The sequence below is a fragment of the Eschscholzia californica genome, unplaced genomic scaffold, assembly GCF_041429995.1.
Source record: "Eschscholzia californica isolate CP2 unplaced genomic scaffold, dmEscCali1.0.p SCAF_3, whole genome shotgun sequence".
Classification (NCBI taxonomy): Eukaryota; Viridiplantae; Streptophyta; class Magnoliopsida; order Ranunculales; family Papaveraceae; genus Eschscholzia; species Eschscholzia californica.
Window position 1 is genome coordinate 32,293,961 of NW_028238420.1, and position 18,079 is coordinate 32,312,039.

Sequence of the window (18,079 nt, forward strand, 5' to 3'; positions counted from 1 at the left end):
GTTGCCATCTCTTAAAATCGGCGCCAGTAAACTTCTCAGGTTTTTCTCCGTGAGAAACATGAGTTGGAGGGACATGAACATTGTTTCCGGTATTACTTGCCATTGTCTGTTGAATACAAAATTCACAGACGAATAAGAATATGGTAATAAACCGTATACCTTCCTTGGTTGTATACCTTCTTGATGATAACTAATAATTCCAAATATAATTTGCAAATATGAATTACAAAGTAATGAATTACTTACAAACATTAACAGAAACTCAGATCAATAACATAGAATAGATAATGAATACGTTTAAACAAGATGATGCTTCACTTTTATTCTTTCTCTTCTAATATATAATACAAAATCAGGAGATACTAACAATAAAATTTCTCAAATTACTGTATGTCGCAAATTCACACTTTTATGCATATGAAGATTGATTACATACATACGAGTAGTGTTAAAGAAGAGAAACAGTAATTAGGATGGATGCAAATAACGTTATTTATGCAGAAAAATTAATGTTACTGTTATATGCCCCTGACTTCCTTTAATGGTTATGTGTTTTCTCTTTAGTAATACCCTAGTTGGGGTCTAAATATATCCTCTGTTAATATGCAAAATGACTTCTTTTCAATTGTATATAACTAACAGAACTCAAACTCAAGAAGCAAAGTTAACAACATCAAGTGCCACTATCATTCGTTTTCTAGTTACTACTTAATTGTTTTTGTTCTATTTTAATATTGACGGACACAATGTAATATCATATAAAATTGATGAGCGAAATCCGACACACGAAATAACGTCTTAAGATTGTTGGACTAATTAGTTTTAATTGTCCTTCTCGAATACACAATTCGATAATGATTCCGCTCGACAAATTATAGAAGCAAATAAGTAAAATAATAAGTAAAAGTTTTATGACCGAGTCGAGTATTGGATACTTTCTCCTTAAGACGTTATTCGTCCCGCAATGGTGCTAAGCCGGGTTGTATATACGAATCGTCTCCCAGGATAAAACAGTCTTACCTTCTTGAAGCGCAGCACTTCGTTCTTCAAGAAACTTCGAACCAAATATGCAGAGAACTCTCTTGATCCCTTGGACTTCTAATGCAAACTCTTAATGAAACTAATTGATTTTTTCTCTTTTTAAAATGAAATCTGGATTATGTATATATAGAGATGATTGTGACTATATGGAGAGACATCTATATGGAAAGACATGATCTTAGGGATGTGTCTCTATTAATTTTAATTCAACCAAGGCAATGGTTGAACCAAGGCAATGGTTCAAATTGCCAACAAAGAATTCTACCACCTGCGCCCTAAAGCGGAAGGTCGACACGAGTTGCCTAGGCAATTTGAACTCTATCACGACTTTAGCAGAAGGGTGGATCCGATAGCTCTAACACCTGAGCTCCTGAGCCCTAGAACGGAAGGGATGTAGAAGTATGTTCGGCACCTTGAGCTCTTCTCTGCTTGGAGAAATATCGGTTACGCGGAAGGCCAGACAAAGCCGAATATCCGATCGCCATACCTAAAGATACGATCATATCAGCTATGACCAAAATTCTGTGAACGACCCCGCCAAATGGCCTCCATTAAGCCAGTGATTGACCACTAACATGCAAGCTATATAAGCGACACATGTTTGCCCCGAAAAAGGATCGTTACTATTTGATTTCTCATTGACTTTTAGCTTGCAACCAGGATTTATTTGAGCTTGGGAGTGTATTTGCCTTCATTAATTCACTCATCAACGACCAAGAGGAACGACCAATTGGAGATAACTAGGAAGACTTTTGAGAAACCACTTCTCGACAACATCACTTTTAACCTATTCTTTTCTCAAGTCATTTATGAATTTTCGATTTGTCCGCTCAGACATCCTGACTAATCGAGTGGACTCTTGACAAAGTTTGGTTGCACGTTGTCCGTCCGTGGCTGCCTAAATCGCCAGACAATTCGGGTACCGTATCGGGCGGACTCGGGCACAATGTTTATTTTTTTGTTTAGGTGCCCTTAAAAGATACTAAATTAAGATTTCACCTAAACAAAGTCCATAAAACATAGTCCTACATTGTAAGCTCTCTGAGATGAAGAAGATATAAAGCTTTATAAATAAGAAACGTGATAATTCCATGCATAAGCCCATAGGGAATTGATGTGGCGTTAAAACACCACATTGAGATCACTTAACTTGGATAAGTTAGTTCGTTTCGGGTTTTATTTCTAATAATTTATGTATTTTTCTTGTTAGGAAGCTTATTTGGAGTTTGGCATTACATTCGGAATAAAACGAAGCAATTCGTCACATATTCATTTCATGTGGAAGAGACCGGAAGGAAAGAGCATCAGGGGTATTTTTGTCATTTTGAGAAAATCAGAGGTTAGATGAAAAGTGGAGTCAATGGTGAGTCTGACGGTGAAAACGGAAGTTGAATCGGAGTTCGGACGGAAAAATTACGGAAGAAATAAGTCGAAGGTTATTTTGGTCTTTTCTGAAATATAGAGGATGTAGAGAATGATGAAGGCACCCACTTAGGTTTAAGCAAAAAAGGCCAACCCAAGCCCAAGAGTCCAAAAGATAAGGAACAAGTAGTAATTCTATGAGCACTCTGACCAAACTCTTAAAGAAGAGTGCTCATAGAATTACTACTTGTTCCTTATCTTTTGGACTCTTGGGCTTGGGTTGGCCTTTTTTGCTTAAACCTAAGTGGGTGCCTTCATCATTCTCTACATCCTCTATATTTCAGAAAAGACCAAAATAACCTTCGACTTATTTCTTCCGTAATTTTTCCGTCCGAACTCCGATTCAACTTCCGTTTTCACCGTCAGACTCACCATTGACTCCACTTTTCATCTAACCTCTGATTTTCTCAAAATGACAAAAATACCCCTGATGCTCTTTCCTTCCGGTCTCTTCCACATGAAATGAATATGTGACGAATTGCTTCGTTTTATTCCGAATGTAATGCCAAACTCCAAATAAGCTTCCTAACAAGAAAAATACATAAATTATTAGAAATAAAACCCGAAACGAACTAACTTATCCAAGTTAAGTGATCTCAATGTGGTGTTTTAACGCCACATCAGGAATCGATTAAGCAGCTTTTCATTCATTGTGAAGAGGCTTGGAAGATTTGGATTTTCTTCATTTAATCAGCAGGGGCTGAATGGTGCCTTTCTATGTCGTTGCGATCTTTGGTATATCTGGAAGGCTAGGAATGAAGGCATCTTCAGTGACTCCCCTAACAGTTTAGTGGTAGCAGTTGGAGACGTACTAGGTTTACTCTTCCATTGGAATAGGAACATTGGTTGGGCCAATGGTCTTTCTTACTTTGATTTCATTTCTAATTGCGAGGATATCATGAAGTAACATCTTCTCATGTGAATCCACCAATTCTTTTGTATATTCTTTTCCCTTCAATTAATTCAAACTTTTCGAAAAAAATTTCATGCATATACGTGTAAATGTGTAGTCTAAATGCTAACTATATTAATTGATTATAACTATCTATATACGATTATAATGTCTAAGTAAGTCGAAAATATCAATCGGTTGGACTTACCGGTCAGACTCGGGCGAAAGCCGGTTGAAGCCCTTTGTCCGTGCCCATTCGACGAAATTTGGCGGTCCGAACAGGTAGTTTTCGTCTCGGACACCGGACACCCACGGTCGCATCAGGCTCGGCGATTCGTGGACAGATCCGGGCTCGCGGGTCTTTTCCCCCACTTAAAGATGAGGCTTTTATTTGGGTCCATGGGATCGAGAAGCAAATCATGAGTCTACGTGGACCCGCAAAAGAAAATACCACGATAGTCGATAGGTGGTAAATATTTTACGGAAATGCTACGTTCACGGAAACTTTTGACGAATTTATTTCATGGAATGACGTGGTGTATTACTTTTTAAATTTGACTAGATCTGGGCCGTTAATTTAACGGCCTAGATTCAAATCTCCTTATGCCACGTCATCCTTTCAGTCCTTCCCAATCTGTTGAGTGAGAGAGAGAGAGAGAGTGTGTGCACGGGAAGGAGAAAAGGCAGGAAACCATTCTTCTTCTCACATGTATATCAACTTTATGCCCTAAATTCTTTACGGTTTCTTTTTAGGGAGATGCTAGAGTGCCCAGTTTTTAGCCCATTAAATTGCCCAGCTGATGTGGAATCACTAAAAGACAAGGGTTTTTCAAAGTTTGACTACGGGTGTCAAGTTGTAATAATTTCCGGTAAGACCGGTTCGTTCCTCAGAGACTAAGTGAAACCTATTCTAAGACTTGGAAGTAAGACGATTTTGAAAATGGTTTTGATTTTGGTTTTTAAAATAAAATAAATAAAATTACGGAAATGAAAATGAACTCAAATGGGGAGAGGAGTCTAGGGTTTCGAATCCGCCTTGTCATGATACGTTCATAACCTAATCATCAATGACATTACAAAGCTTGATTTCTCGAATGATAATAAGTCAACTAATGAAATACAACTAATAAGCATCGACCATAAAAGAATTTAATCTAATGATGGTGGATCAAATCGGAGGTATAACCATGAAAACTATATTATCAACATCGAACTCATTCACCATATTACGGATCCTAACTATTGCTTATCAACTAACAAGTATCAATCATAAAAGAACTTAACCTAATAATGATAGATCAAGTCTAGAAGCATAAACAATGAAAGAAAATCACTAAAATTATGATACGAGTCTAAACAACAATATTTTGATGAAAAGGCTAAATATGTTAAACTTGATCAAGGTTTCATCTAACCCTAGATAGGAATTCTAGCTGCACATGGCCATAAATACAAACATGATCTTCATTATTATCTTGTCACAAATTTCAGAAAAGAATATAAATCAAGACAAGCAAAAGAAGATCACAAAGGAGTAGTAATGCCTTTAGAAGATGCTCCAAGATGTTGAAGATGAATATATGTTTATGTTGATAGCAACTACAACACTCTCTCTGTTTAAGCTCTTTCTGTCACTTTATTTCTACTAACACTCTCTCTTCTCTCTCACAAAGAAAAGAAAATGATGAAGAAAAGTGATGATGAGTGCTCTGCTTTCTCTATAAAGCTCTCTGTCATGTAATCTCTCAACTCTAATAAAACAGTAAAAGAAGAAGAAAATAAATCTATGAATTCTATCTATCTCTCTCTAAAAATTATGTCCTTGAAGCTCTAGAGAAGATGAAGAAGACAGAGCCTCAAAGATTATTCCGACCCCCTTGTTTTTGTTCTCCCCAAAGATGAGATACGTACTGCCATTGTTTCAAGTCTGTTTTATAGAAGAAGTTGATTAACCAAACCAGGCCACTCCATGATTCTCTCTCTCTACTTTTTATGGGAAAGTCTCTTGAGTCAATCGATTTATTCCTTCTTCTTGTTATTTCATTCCTCTTTGTACTGTTGAGAACAACTCACTGGAATCGAATCAAATATCCTCTCTGTCTATAAACAATATCTTCAATCAACCCAATTTTTAAATCCTTCTTCATTTACCTTTTAAATTAGCTCATCTTCTTTACTTCCATGTTGAGTGTTTAGAGAATAAGAAAAGAAATCCAAGAATCTTAGCCAAAATTAATTTGAATCTCTTTCCATTTCTCTCTCTCTATCCAGCCCTGTTTTAGAGAAATAAATTTCTCTCTATAGAAGATATCCCATAGAAAGAAACCGACCAGCTGGTGCTTCCCAAGCCAATGACCCTTAGCCCTGAATTCAAAATCCTTCCATAATATTGTTATAACAGCTCTCCCAATTTCCATTTTCTAAATATCTCCATCTCCATTACAGCTCACTCTCTCTGCTGTTTAATTCTAAAAGAGAAAGAATTTCTTTCCCATCTCTCTATTATCCTCTTTGATTTTCTTTACTGTTAAAGATGAGAGGAAAAGGGAAAGAAACCAAATTGCCAATCTTATTTTGCTGAGTCAGGAAGAGGATTCTCTTTCTCTCTTTACTTCAAAATATATTCTCTCTGGTTTCTCTTTTAAAAGAAGATTTCAAAATATCTTTTAAATGAAATTAAGATGAAGATGGGAAAGAGAAAAGGTAGTTGCCTTATTTTGGGGACTAATCAGCTTTCACGTGATTGCAATCAAAAGAGTTGTATCCGGTGCAACAGGGACTATCAACCTTATGTGCGTTTCAATAGAGCCGACCGTTGGATGAAGCAGTTTACCACGTGTCAGACAAGGGACTGTTGGATCTCCACGGAAACACTAAGTGTTTAACAGCGTGCAAGTACCGGAATCGTTTCTGACGAGATCCCGAGCGAATCCCGTGGTGCCCAACCGTGTACAACAATTTCAAATCAAAGTTCTGGATTTGCGCCACTTGTCACATGAAGATTAATGTTGATCTTGGTCAACTGGTTTTGACCCAAACTTTGACACACTATAATTCTCCCATCCGGACTCCGATTTGACTCATGTTTTCTCCTATGGACTCATCATAGACCCCTCTTCTCATCCAAGCATCAACATTATCCAAAATTAACATGCTACCCTTGTCACCAAATGACCAAAATGCACCTTTAATCTGTTTTTCGAGCTCAATTCCGTCGAAGACACCTGGACAAGAGAAACACACAATTCATGAGAGTAACCGCTCGAACTGGACTAACTAACCCGAGTTAAGAGAGTCAGATGGGACATTTTCATGTCTCATCAGTGGGGACCGCTTTTATTTCTAAATAAGGAAAGTTGGGCATTTTAATGGGCAAAATTGCTGGGCACTCTATCATTTCCCTTCTTTTTATTAGATCAAAGCGTAGAGAAAGAAAAAACCTTCTTCTTCATTCTATCAAATAGGAGAGAGTATTTGAGCTCGCGTGATCAAAGACGAACCTGAAACTGATTTTATTGCAGCTTTCCAAAGTCTTATGGTGGGTATGGAATCTGAAAGGTTTTATTAAATTGGGCATGAAATTGGAGAAGTTATAACTTACAAAATTTTGAACCAGATAGTTTGAAGAAACTTTTCTGTCTAATTTAAGATGATTTAGAAAGAGAGATTAAGCAACCCTAGATTTTCCGTCTGGTACGGTGGTACCCTCTCTCTCTAACGTGGGATGAAAGCTAATGGAAGGATGACTTGATGTTCTGCTTTGATAAAAATTTAATCTGGACCCTTCATTTTTAATGGCCGAGATCTAGTCAATTTTTCAAACGTACTATGTCACGTCATTCCGTGAAACAAATTCGTCAAAAAATTTCGGAAACATATCATTTCCGAATATTTTATGGCGCGTTTGGTTCACGATAAAATCAGCTAGGAAAATAAATTTCGTGGCAAAATCTATTTCTCGTTCCAGCTGCCCTCTCTCGCGCTCAACCCTTCCCTCTCGCGCTCAACTAAACTTTCCTGGGAGAACTATCTCAATAAAACCTGGAATCGTCTGATTTCTTTCTTCCAACGCTGGAACGAAGGACAAAGGGACAATCACAGGTACTCTCTCTCTCTAAGTTAAGTATTAGGGTTTTGATCGAACTCCTAAATGTAGACATACTCTCTTACTAAAATGTTAAAGTTTTTGGTCTGATCCAATAATTTTCGAAGATTAGATTTATTTTGAGGATATCAGTACTTGACTAGGAAACATTATGAAGTTTAATTAGACATTTCAATGAAGTTTAATTAGACATTTCAATTTCGCAGCCGATCATCCCCTATATGATCGATCTAAACAGCAAGTGATGAACTCCGATTCACTTTCATTGTAATCTTCTTCATATAAATTCTTGCAAAAACGAATTGTTTATTGATTGTTATCAGGAACTCTTGCTGAATGCTTAATTCCTGCTGCTTCATTGTCTATTATTTGTTACTTAAAACATGGAGTTGATGATGTTCTTGACAGTTACTCCTTGACCTGAGACACTCTTCTTATCATTTCGAATTTGGTAGATTGAGATTTCTTGAGATCCAATATGGATACATCTAGACATGTCTTTATGGTGGATCTCCTCGAAAGAAATGCAGCAAAAAGGCATGGTGTTATTACATGTATGGCTGCTGGAAATGACGTAATTGTACTGGGAACAAGCAAAGGATGGGTTATTCGACACGATTTTGGAGCGGGGGACTCTTTCGGTTTGTTCTTCTATCAATATTTTCAAAGGGTTTACTTTCTCTATTTTATCTAATGCAGTTTGTTTGATTATAATTGTTTTCATCACCTAATCTATACATTTGGAGGCATAAAACTCGCACATCTTGCCTGCGCCCTTTGATACGTATATTTTGAAATGAGGCATAAGACCTATCGGCTTTTTAAACTTGAATCAGGAAGGTGTGTTGACCTTCCGACAATGCATATCTGTGGAGAAGACAACTAAATTTTCCCTGTTTTTTTTTCAATCGCAGATCTTGATCTTTCCTCTGGTAAAACTGGAGAGCAATCTGTGCACAGAATCTTTGTTGATCCAGGAGGCAGCCACTGCATAGCTGTAGTTTTCAGTGGTGGAGACGTCGAAACATACTATACACATGCCAAATGGAGCAAGCCTCGGATTATAAACAAATTGAAAGGTCTTGTCGTAAATGCCGTTGCTTGGAACAGACAGCAGATAACAGAAGGTGATTATGTATAAGTGGTGCTTTACTTGTTCTTATGTAGTTCAAGTTTGAACAACCTACTTATTCTTATGTATCGTTTGAATTGTCCAAGCTCAGCTTCTACACGAGAAATTATTCTTGGAACAGATAACGGTCAACTATATGAAATTGCTGTTGATGAGAAGGATAAAAAGGAGAAGTATATAAATTTCTTATATGAACTATCAGAACTTCCTGAAGCATTCATGGATTTGCAGGTACTAATGAAGTTTAGGGTGATCAGTTTTTTTCTCATCTGTCAGTCTTAGCCTCTTGAAGCCCAAAGCATGTCATGTGTAGTACTTGCAAGGTGCCAACTCGCTCCGAAGTGAGAATTATAGGAAGACTGAATTCCTCGTCATGTTTTTCGTAATAGCTTTGATTTCCTCAAATTTGAGTTGTATATTCTTTTCGATCATCTCTCACTACTTGTTTTTTTCTTATTGTCGAGTAACCTTACATCTCAAGGTGCTCGGAGAAGGTAAGTCTGCTATTGTAGAAATATGAGGAATTTCAATACAAAAATGTTAATGAAGAAACAAGATTAGGTTACATTGGGCCCTTTAGTCTTTCATTGGGTTAAAAGTGTGGGTTCTTATTGCTTTACATTAGTTCTTACCATTTCTACTTGAACTGTCTTTGTTGCTGGTCTCATATTCTGCTTATCTTCAGATGGAGATATCTTCCCTTGGTAATGCAACTAGATACTATGTGATGGCTGTCACTCCTACACGACTTTACTCTTTCACCGGCATGGGATCATTGGAAGTAAGTGTAGTGCTTTTGCAAGTATTAAAGTTCCTGTAAATTCGATAATATATGAGAAGAGGTTTTGTATGTTAATTACTTGTCCATTATGAAATATATTTTGGTCCTTCTTCACAAATTTGGGTTTTCCGACGTTCTATGATATTCTTTTGATGATTTAAAACTTCATTAATCAATGGCATGCATATCCATTGTTTAAATTCTTTTTTATATTGTTCATAAATGTTCCTCACTCACATTGCTAACTCCATAAACGTTTAGTCATCTCCTTCTTTTCAAGAAATTTCTGTTTTTGCTTAGTATTATTTTTATTGACTTTTGTGATTTGGTAGACTGTTTTTGCAAGTTACTCAGATAAAGCAGTGCATTTTATGGAACTTCCAGGAGAAATACCAAATAGGTGAGTTGTATATTGAAGTTATGAACTATTTGTGCCAGAAACTTTCTACGCGCGACCATTTTTTGAAATACATCCATCTGTTATACTTGCAGCGAATTGCATTTCCTTATCAAGCAACGTAGAGCTGTACATTTTGCCTGGCTCTCTGGGGCAGGAATCTACCATGGTGACCTAAATTTTGGAGCACAACATAGGTAAATCATCATTACTAATTGTTTTTTCTTGATACCCTTGCGGAAGTCTGTAGGGTGCTAGGTACTTCATATTGACACGTTTAATGCATGTACTCTTGCTTTCCTCAAGATTCCATTGGTAATTTTGTTATTCTCTTGAGTAGTTCGCCCAATGGAGATGCAAATTTTGTGGAGAACAAGGCATTGTTGGCCTACTCAAAATTAAGCGAAGGCGGGGAAGCTGTAAAACCTAGATCACTTGCTGTATCAGAATTCCATTATCTGCTTCTGATTGGAGATAAAGTCAAGGTGTGAGCAAAACACTATTTGTTTTTTATATTCTGCTGGTTAGTAAATTAAATGAATGGTTTATGAACAAAGAAGTTCAAACAAGTTCAAACAAGTTGATTGATTTATTGCTCGAGATGTTTAAGAGATATTTACATTTTACAGTTAAGTTGTTACACACTTACACTACACCACGCCAAAGAAAGGTTCATTTGCCGGAACTCAAATTTTCTTGCATAAACTAATCCTCTTAGGGCATAAGAAATATATATATTTTATAAATAGATGGATTGTTTCCATTGGCCCAGGTGCTTGAAAGAGATGTTGTTCTAAGAACAAAGATTAACCGCTTGATGCTCTTTACTTCGAAATTGACTAGATTTTAAAAGTTATTAAGTTTCTGCTAGATTAAGATCTGCTTTATGCATACTATTGAAACCACACTTCCTAGTCACGATCCTTTGTCTGGCAGCAGGTAATCTTTTTCGTGTTCTAGAGAAGGCAGAGATTTGATAACCAGTTAATCTCAAAAAACGCATCACCCATCAAGCAAAAAAAATGAAACTTTTCTATTCTACTGAAACCCAACCCGTAACTAAACCCGATCTAGGGCATCCTGGGACATAAAACCCTAAATCGAGTCATTTATTGAAGAACTAAAAGAAATGAATAAACCCTAGATCCATTTCGATTTCTAAAACAAAACAAAAAACCTAATTCCACATTGAAATGACAGCATCCAAAAATTGAACAAGGAAAAAGTAGGAGCAAACCTTTCCCTGAGGAAGTTCTGTAAAAAGCCGAACCCGATCGAGGAAATAGCAGAGTTGGGGAAACGATTAGGAAGAGCGGCTGCTAGAGAGAGAACCAATTAGGGTTTTCGATTTGGCCTAGCTTAGAGAGAGAGAGATACGGGGTTTATGCTTTCGATCACCATTAAATCTAGGGTTTCGATTGGGAGAGACGAGATCGAAAGGGAACGGAGGGAGGGAGGGAGAGACGAGAGAGAGAGAGAGAGGAAGCCCGAGTCTGTGGTTATTTGGGGGGGTTTGGGGTTTTTTTTTTTCTTTATTGAATCCTGGCCGTTCAATCTTGAACGGCCAGGATCTTAGTCAACAAAATCAACTCTCAGCCACCTAGGATGCCTAGTAGACTGGGTTTTTTGCTGGGCAAAAAACTGGGCTGCCTAGCATTCCCGGACAACCTAGCTCCTCCACTTGTGACTTCACTTTCTTTTTTCTCTCCAAGTACTTGACATGCAAACCCTAGATTTCACTATAAATACACCCCCACAACCCGATCCTTCTTCATTCCATCTCCAGTACTTGATAGAGTAGCAAAGTTGGTTCCAATTTCATCAACTTAAACACCCATAACATAAAAACAATGGTTGGGTTCAAAACAGTAGCAGTTCTTTTAATGGTACTATTGGCAGTAGCTGAGGCTTCCATCTATAGGACAACGACAACAGAGATAGAGGATGAGGTAGAAGAAGGGAACCAGTCGAGGCAGAGGTGCCAAAGAGAGATGCAAGGGATGCGGATGAACAGATGCATGCGGTACGTGGAGGAACAATCACAATATATAATGACTCCAAGCAGCAACCCAACACGCCAAATGAGGCAGCAATGTTGCAATGAAATGAGGCAAGTGAGCGAAGATTGCAGGTGCGAGGCTGTGAGGGAGATGATGAGAGACATGAGACAGGGCAGTCAGTACCAGGGTCAGGAAATGCGAGAAATGATGGAAACCGCAAGCCGAATTCCTTCTATGTGTGGAATGAGGCCTCAGTACTGTAGCATCCGTGGTCGTGGTTACTGAGCTTTTCCATTCATGCATACGTACAAGCATGCATAGTGAGAATAAACAACTCACCCTTCCTAAGTGGTCTCAAGATAGCTACTAAATTAGGGTTCTGTTGAGGACATACCATCGTGTGTCTCTCTCTGTATGTTCTCTATTTTTTGTTGGCTTCCTTCTTGTAGGCTCTATATCTATTACATAAATAAAGGGTGATCATTTTAAATCGTGCATGAAATCATCTCCTCAATATTACTAGTGAAAACCTTTTGCTTAGAAAACTAGAGCTTTATGGTAAGAACATTTGAAAAGCAACACTCAAATCTTAAAAATATTGAGTATCTAATAGGGTTTTTTAACTTTTTATTAACAAGTCCATCTTTAATGGAAATTCAATGTAAATGTGCAATTGAACTTAGGATCACTACAAAATAGACAGTTGTTTGTCACGATAAAAAAATTCTTTCATAACAAAATCTCAATATGATTTTATTACACTATAACAAAATGAGATTTTGTTATAGACCACCTCCCGTAATCGGAAGTCCTGAAACAAATAGAAATAGTTTTCGCTACGATAGTCTTCTAACGACTCCAAACTCCATAATTAATGGGTAATTTCTTGTAACACTATAACGATAAAAGTACGTGAAATTATTTTTCCATTGATAATGGGTAATTTTTTGTTACACTATAACCATAAAAGTATGTGAAACTATTTTTAAGAAATATGATTGTTGGTACTTCTTGCTTAAGACAAAAGTGGTAGCAAAATGATTGTAGTTAATGTTTTTCATTAGGACTTTTCAGCTATAGGATATCTGTATCAGTCTCCAATTACAGTTTAGGCGTAACGAAAGCCCATATAGATTGTCTCTTCAACTATAATATAGGCGTAGTAAAAAACTCATAACAAATGTATATATATATATATATATATATATATATATATATGGGAAATGCTAAAATTGACAAAAGTTGTTACTCAGCTGATGTGGCAGTTGTTGTTAGAAAGTTTGACTAAATCTAGGCCGTTAAGAGGTGAATATCACAACCGCCACATCAGCTAGGTAACTTCTTTTGTCAAAATTTATTGTGATTCTAGCACTTCCCTATGTATATATACATGTACAATGTCCATAAATAGTCACTTTTATCAATTTGGATGAGAGGCATCCAACTGATCACTTTAACATAATTATTAAGAGATCCAAAAAATAATACGGTGATTATATATAAAAAAAAAGGTTAATTCTGTTTTGGTCATCAATTTTTGACTAACTCACTGTTTTGACTCCATAAGTGTCCGGCAGTTTGATTTGGTCCCCAAGGACAAATTTTTTTACTCTTGGTTTTATCGGCACTACAAGCACTCTTCGGCTTTTTCTTTCCATTCTCCCTCTTTTCTCATTTTCATTCGATTTTTTTTTCGAAACTTTATCAAAATCTTTAGATTTTTTTTCATGTAATTTTAATGAGTACCATCTATAGTTGATTCATTAAAGAAAGAAACTATAGTTAGGTTTCAAAAGACCTTAATCTTTTATTAGAAATCGATTTTAATGTTTTTTCTTTTTTTATGAATGTATCTTCGATCTAGTAGCTAAAAAGTTTTTGAAGTAGTTAAATCTTTGAAAAGTGTCATTTATTGTTAATTTCGAGTGATTTGTAAAAAGTAATGGATTCTCTCAAATCTGAAAAATTTGAGTGGTCTCAGACGCGAAATGGTCTGAAGCTAGCCTGACTTTAGGTCTCAAACTGGGCTTTAGGTCTCGGACTGGGCAGTCCGAGACCTAAAGCAAGGTTTCAGACTGTTCAGTCCAAGAGCCAAAGCTAGGCCTTGGACTGTCCAGTCCAAGACCTCTTAGACTGGTTCAAATCCGAGAGTATGTTTACTTTCTCGGACTCTCCAATATGAGAAAAGTGTGTCAATAGATGTTTCCAGTGAAACTGATTTGACTTGAGTCAATGACTCTAGTGCCAAGACCAAAAACGTGTGACGCCAATAGAGGCACCATGATGTATAGGATTTGAAGACTGTATGACGCAACAGAACATCCCATAGTGAGAAGGTGGTGTACCTTTTGAATTCCAAACTGAGAAGTGAGTGGATTTACGATTTTTTCACTTAAATCGTCGATTAAATAATCTAAGAACAAAATTACTCTCAGTTGATATTGTTGGGAAAACCGAGCACTTAGGCGCAGCGAAAACGAGAGTTTTTCCCTTTTGTGTTAGTTACGAGGATAATACAGAAGAATATGTGGGAGCAATAAACAAAGAACTGAAAGTAAATAAGACAACGATTTTTAACGTGGAAAACCTCCTCAATGTGAGAAGTAAAAACCACGGGACCTGTAGTCCAACCAAATCAACTATAATAAGCAAAGTAGTTACAGACTACGTTCACCCGAGACTCAGACCTTCCCAAAAGAATCAATATCAAACACGAAGAAACACGGAGAAACCCTCACAAGAAAGAACAAAAACAGCCCAGAAATTTGCAGTCCGAAACGACCCTAAATTCACTAAGATTCCGACGATCAATCAATGATCCCTCCGTACAAATATTAGATGAATATGTCAAGAACAATTATGCCAAATTTCAGCTCAATCGAAGAAGAACTCACCGTCGGATTTTCCGAACAACGAAGACTGCGCGTGCTGAAAAAAGTTCTGCCACGCTCTTGTCGGCAACCTCCTTCTCTCCCCTCTTCTCTTGTGCGTCTGTAATTGTGTTGCCCCCTTTGGTGCTCCTCACACACATCTGAATTAGGTTAAGGTAGTATTTATAGACTCCCCTTCAATCCTAATTCCACCGTCATAAGTAAGACCCAAAGAAACTCGACTTGGGTCCGAGTTTGTTTCCTAATCCAAACCCAACTAGGTTTCCCCACTAGGAGGAAAACCCAACAGATATTATATTTTACCAAACCAAACAATACATCAAGATATTGTCAGGAACCACACTAGGAGACTGTTATTCTAACTAATGACATTACTTTCCTTAGCCCATACAATACTCATGGATGACCCTCTCCGACTCTAAAACCTGAATAGTTCAAAGTTTTAAAGTTGGTTTGTTTATGTGGTTGAAAGTATACTCTGCATAACTTCATTGGTTAACACTTAATTAGTCAGTTAAAAGATGATCTATGGACCATAGGGTTAGTCTCTTGACTGGTCCGTAAAGAGAAATAGACAAAATAACCAACGAAGGGACTACGGTCGATCAAGAATAAATCTGATTGACCGAGACACCAACAAGTAGGAACATTTCAATTTGGCAATGGAAAAATGATAGAAGAGACTACAAAAGTTTATCTACTCCTGAGTTAGGTAGGAATCAACTGTCCATCAAGAGAATAAAAATGTCCATCAAAAGAGAGAAAGAATTGACCAAGAAATGAAAGTCGTTGATTTTGTTGTGTGAAGTAGGTTGTAGTCTTTTTTAGCATTGCTCTTCAGCTATTTGCTCTGCCTCAAATTAGTACTTGATCCATAAAAAATTAAATATGTGAAGACCTAAAATAGATTTATACACGTGATAATAGTATCCAAGAAAGAAATAGAAAATGTGGATTCCTTGAGTACAAACTTTGGTGGTTATTATGCCTGGCCAATGTTAATTTGATGAAGCTTTTGATGTCTTGTACTCATCTTTATAGTAATTCTTATCATTTCAATAATGGAAAACTTATCTTTTCATTATTACATGCTAATTAGGGTGGAAGGGAATCTCTCTAGATATAAAGAAAACAAAATTAGTTATTGGCATCATTTGCATTACAAACAAAATCCCTCACCAAACTACCTGCACAATCCACTTCCACCAACAATGAACGCCTAATAACTCTGACCCATGACAACCTAGCTCCTCCACTTGTGACTTCACTTTCTTTTTTCTCTCCAAGTACTTGACATGCAAACCCTAGATTTTACTATAAATACACCCCCACAACCCGATCCTTCTTCATTCCATCTCCAGTACTTGAAAGAGTAACAAAGTTGGTTCCAATTTCATCAACTTAAACACCCATAACATAAAAACAATGGCTGGGTTCAAAACAGTAGCAGTTCTTTTAATGGTACTATTGGCAGTAGCTGAGGCTTCCATCTACAGGACGACGACAATAGAGATCGAAGATGATTTAGAAGAAGGGAACCAGTCGAGGCAGAGGTGCCAAAGAGAGATGCAAGGGATGCGGATGAACAGATGCATGCGGTACGTGGAGGAACAATCACAATATATAATGACTCCAAGCAGCAACCCAACACGCCAAATGAGGCAGCAATGTTGCAATGAAATGAGGCAAGTGAGCGAAGATTGCAGGTGCGAGGCCGTGAGGGAGATGATGAGAGATATGAGACAAGGCGGTCAGTACCAGGGCCAGGAAATGCGAGAAATGATGGAAACCGCAAGCCGACTTCCTTCTATGTGTGGAATGAGGCCTCAGTACTGCACCATCCGTGGTCGTGGTTACTGAGCATTTGCACTCATGCAGACAAGCATGCATAGTGAGAATAAACAACTCACCCTTCCTAAGTGGTCTCAAGATAGCTACTAAATTAGGGTTCTGTTGAGGACATACCATCGTGTGTCTCTCTCTGTATGTTCTCTATTTTTGTTGGCTTCCTTCTTGTAGGCTCTATATCTATTACATAAATAAAGGGTGATCATTTTAAATTGTGCATGAAATCATCTCCTCAATATTACTAGTGAAAACGTTTTACTTAGAAAACTAGAGCTTTATGCATGGTAAGAACATTTGAAAAACAACACTCAAATCTTAAAAATATTGAGTATCAAATTGGGTTTTTAAACTTTTTATTAACAAGTCCATCTTCAATGGAAATGTGTAATTGAACTTACGATCACTACAAAATAGACGGTTGTTTGTCACGATAAAAAATCATAAAAGATATTGAAAATTAAATTCGTGACTAATGAGATTTTGCTATGGACCACCGCCCGTAATCGGAAGTCTGGAAAACCATAACAGTATGTGAAATTATTTTTCCATTAATAATGGATAATTTTTTGTTACACTATAACCATAAAAGTATGTGAAACTATTTTTAAGAAATATGATTGTACTTCTTGCTTAAGACAAAAATCCTAGCTAGCAAAATGATTGTAACTAATGGTTTTCATTAGGACTTTTCAGTTATAGGATATCTGTATCAGTTTTTACTTCAATTACAGTTTAGGCGTAAAGAAAGCCTATATAGATCGTCTCTTCAACTATAATATAGACGTAGAAAAAACTCATAACAATATATACAATGTTTCATAAGACAAATATCGTTGCTACTATCTATTTGGATGAGAGGCATCCAGCTGATCACCGTAATGTAATTATTGAGAAATCCAATAAATAATATGGTGATTATATATAAAAAATGATAAATATGGTTGAATAAGCTTGGAATTCATTAAAATTACTAAGTTGCACATTCAAACTAATAGATATAAAAACTCCAACGGTACATTTATTAATACTTAGTCGTAATCCTTCGAATGTAAGAGTCAACTAAACATGAAAATTGAAAAATGTTGTATGAAAATTAAACACGCTCCAAATGTTGTAGAGAAGTTGTTGAGACGCATTCCTTGAAGAACCTACATTGTGTTGCTTCAATATATTTACCACCAGATTACAAAATACCAATTTGAAGTTAACACCACCGTAATAACTTAAACACTAAGTTGCACATAGACCACACAATCCGTGACTTTGTATAAGCTTTCAGATTTGTCTTGGTCCGAGATCTCGTAGACAAGACAGTCCGAGAGACTTGTACTTCTCGTTTTTTCTCCTTGAACTTATACTTGTAAGCTCCTTTTTGGCAGTCTTACTTTCTTTTTATCCAAGGAGGACACTCTAAAATTCTTTAGGTCACCGATTGCGGAATGCCCCTGAGAGGTCTCAGACTTGACCAGTCCGAATATACAATTCGAATATACGCAGTCCGACAACTTCATTTTTTTTTCGTATCACACTGTACATGAAACATTAAAAGATCAAATAATGTGTGAGGAAA

The 18,079-nt window shown here is 36.9% G+C and overlaps 4 protein-coding genes across 6 annotated transcripts in view; 3 read left to right on the forward strand and 1 right to left on the reverse strand.

The window, feature by feature from the left end:
- Positions 1-11,083, reverse strand: part of LOC147549582 (vacuolar sorting protein 18-like) — a 29,324-nt gene extending 18,241 nt beyond the window's left edge. The window contains exon 1 of the mRNA XM_086670791.1: positions 11,008-11,083. The gene's annotated coding sequence lies outside the window, so the exon portion shown is untranslated. The remainder of the gene's footprint in view (positions 1-11,007) is intronic.
- Positions 7,316-10,384, forward strand: LOC147549583 (vacuolar sorting protein 18-like). Of its 3 annotated transcripts, none has more exons than XM_086670794.1 (8): positions 7,316-7,456; positions 7,916-8,101; positions 8,375-8,587; positions 8,684-8,823; positions 9,278-9,373; positions 9,706-9,773; positions 9,866-9,967; positions 10,111-10,384. In XM_086670794.1, exons 2-8 carry the CDS (start codon positions 7,939-7,941, stop codon positions 10,259-10,261), a joined length of 933 nt encoding a protein of 310 aa, XP_086526920.1. In that variant the 5' UTR covers positions 7,316-7,456; positions 7,916-7,938; the 3' UTR covers positions 10,262-10,384. The 3 variants fall into 3 exon arrangements, with proteins under 3 accessions (XP_086526920.1, XP_086526919.1, XP_086526918.1); XM_086670793.1 differs by having other exon boundaries at positions 7,323-7,456; positions 7,869-8,101; positions 10,111-10,383; XM_086670792.1 differs by lacking the exon at positions 7,316-7,456 and having other exon boundaries at positions 7,828-8,101; positions 10,111-10,383.
- A 537-nt stretch (positions 11,084-11,620) lies between the features above and the next one.
- LOC147549584 (2S seed storage albumin protein-like) lies at positions 11,621-12,055 on the forward strand. The gene has a single exon (XM_086668335.1). It carries the CDS (start codon positions 11,621-11,623, stop codon positions 12,053-12,055), a length of 435 nt encoding a protein of 144 aa, XP_086524461.1.
- A 4,031-nt stretch (positions 12,056-16,086) lies between these two features.
- Positions 16,087-16,521, forward strand: LOC147549585 (2S seed storage albumin protein-like). Its single transcript, XM_086668344.1, has one exon. The coding sequence runs from the start codon at positions 16,087-16,089 to the stop codon at positions 16,519-16,521; it is 435 nt and encodes a 144-aa protein (XP_086524470.1).
- The last annotated feature ends 1,558 nt before the right edge of the window (positions 16,522-18,079 follow it).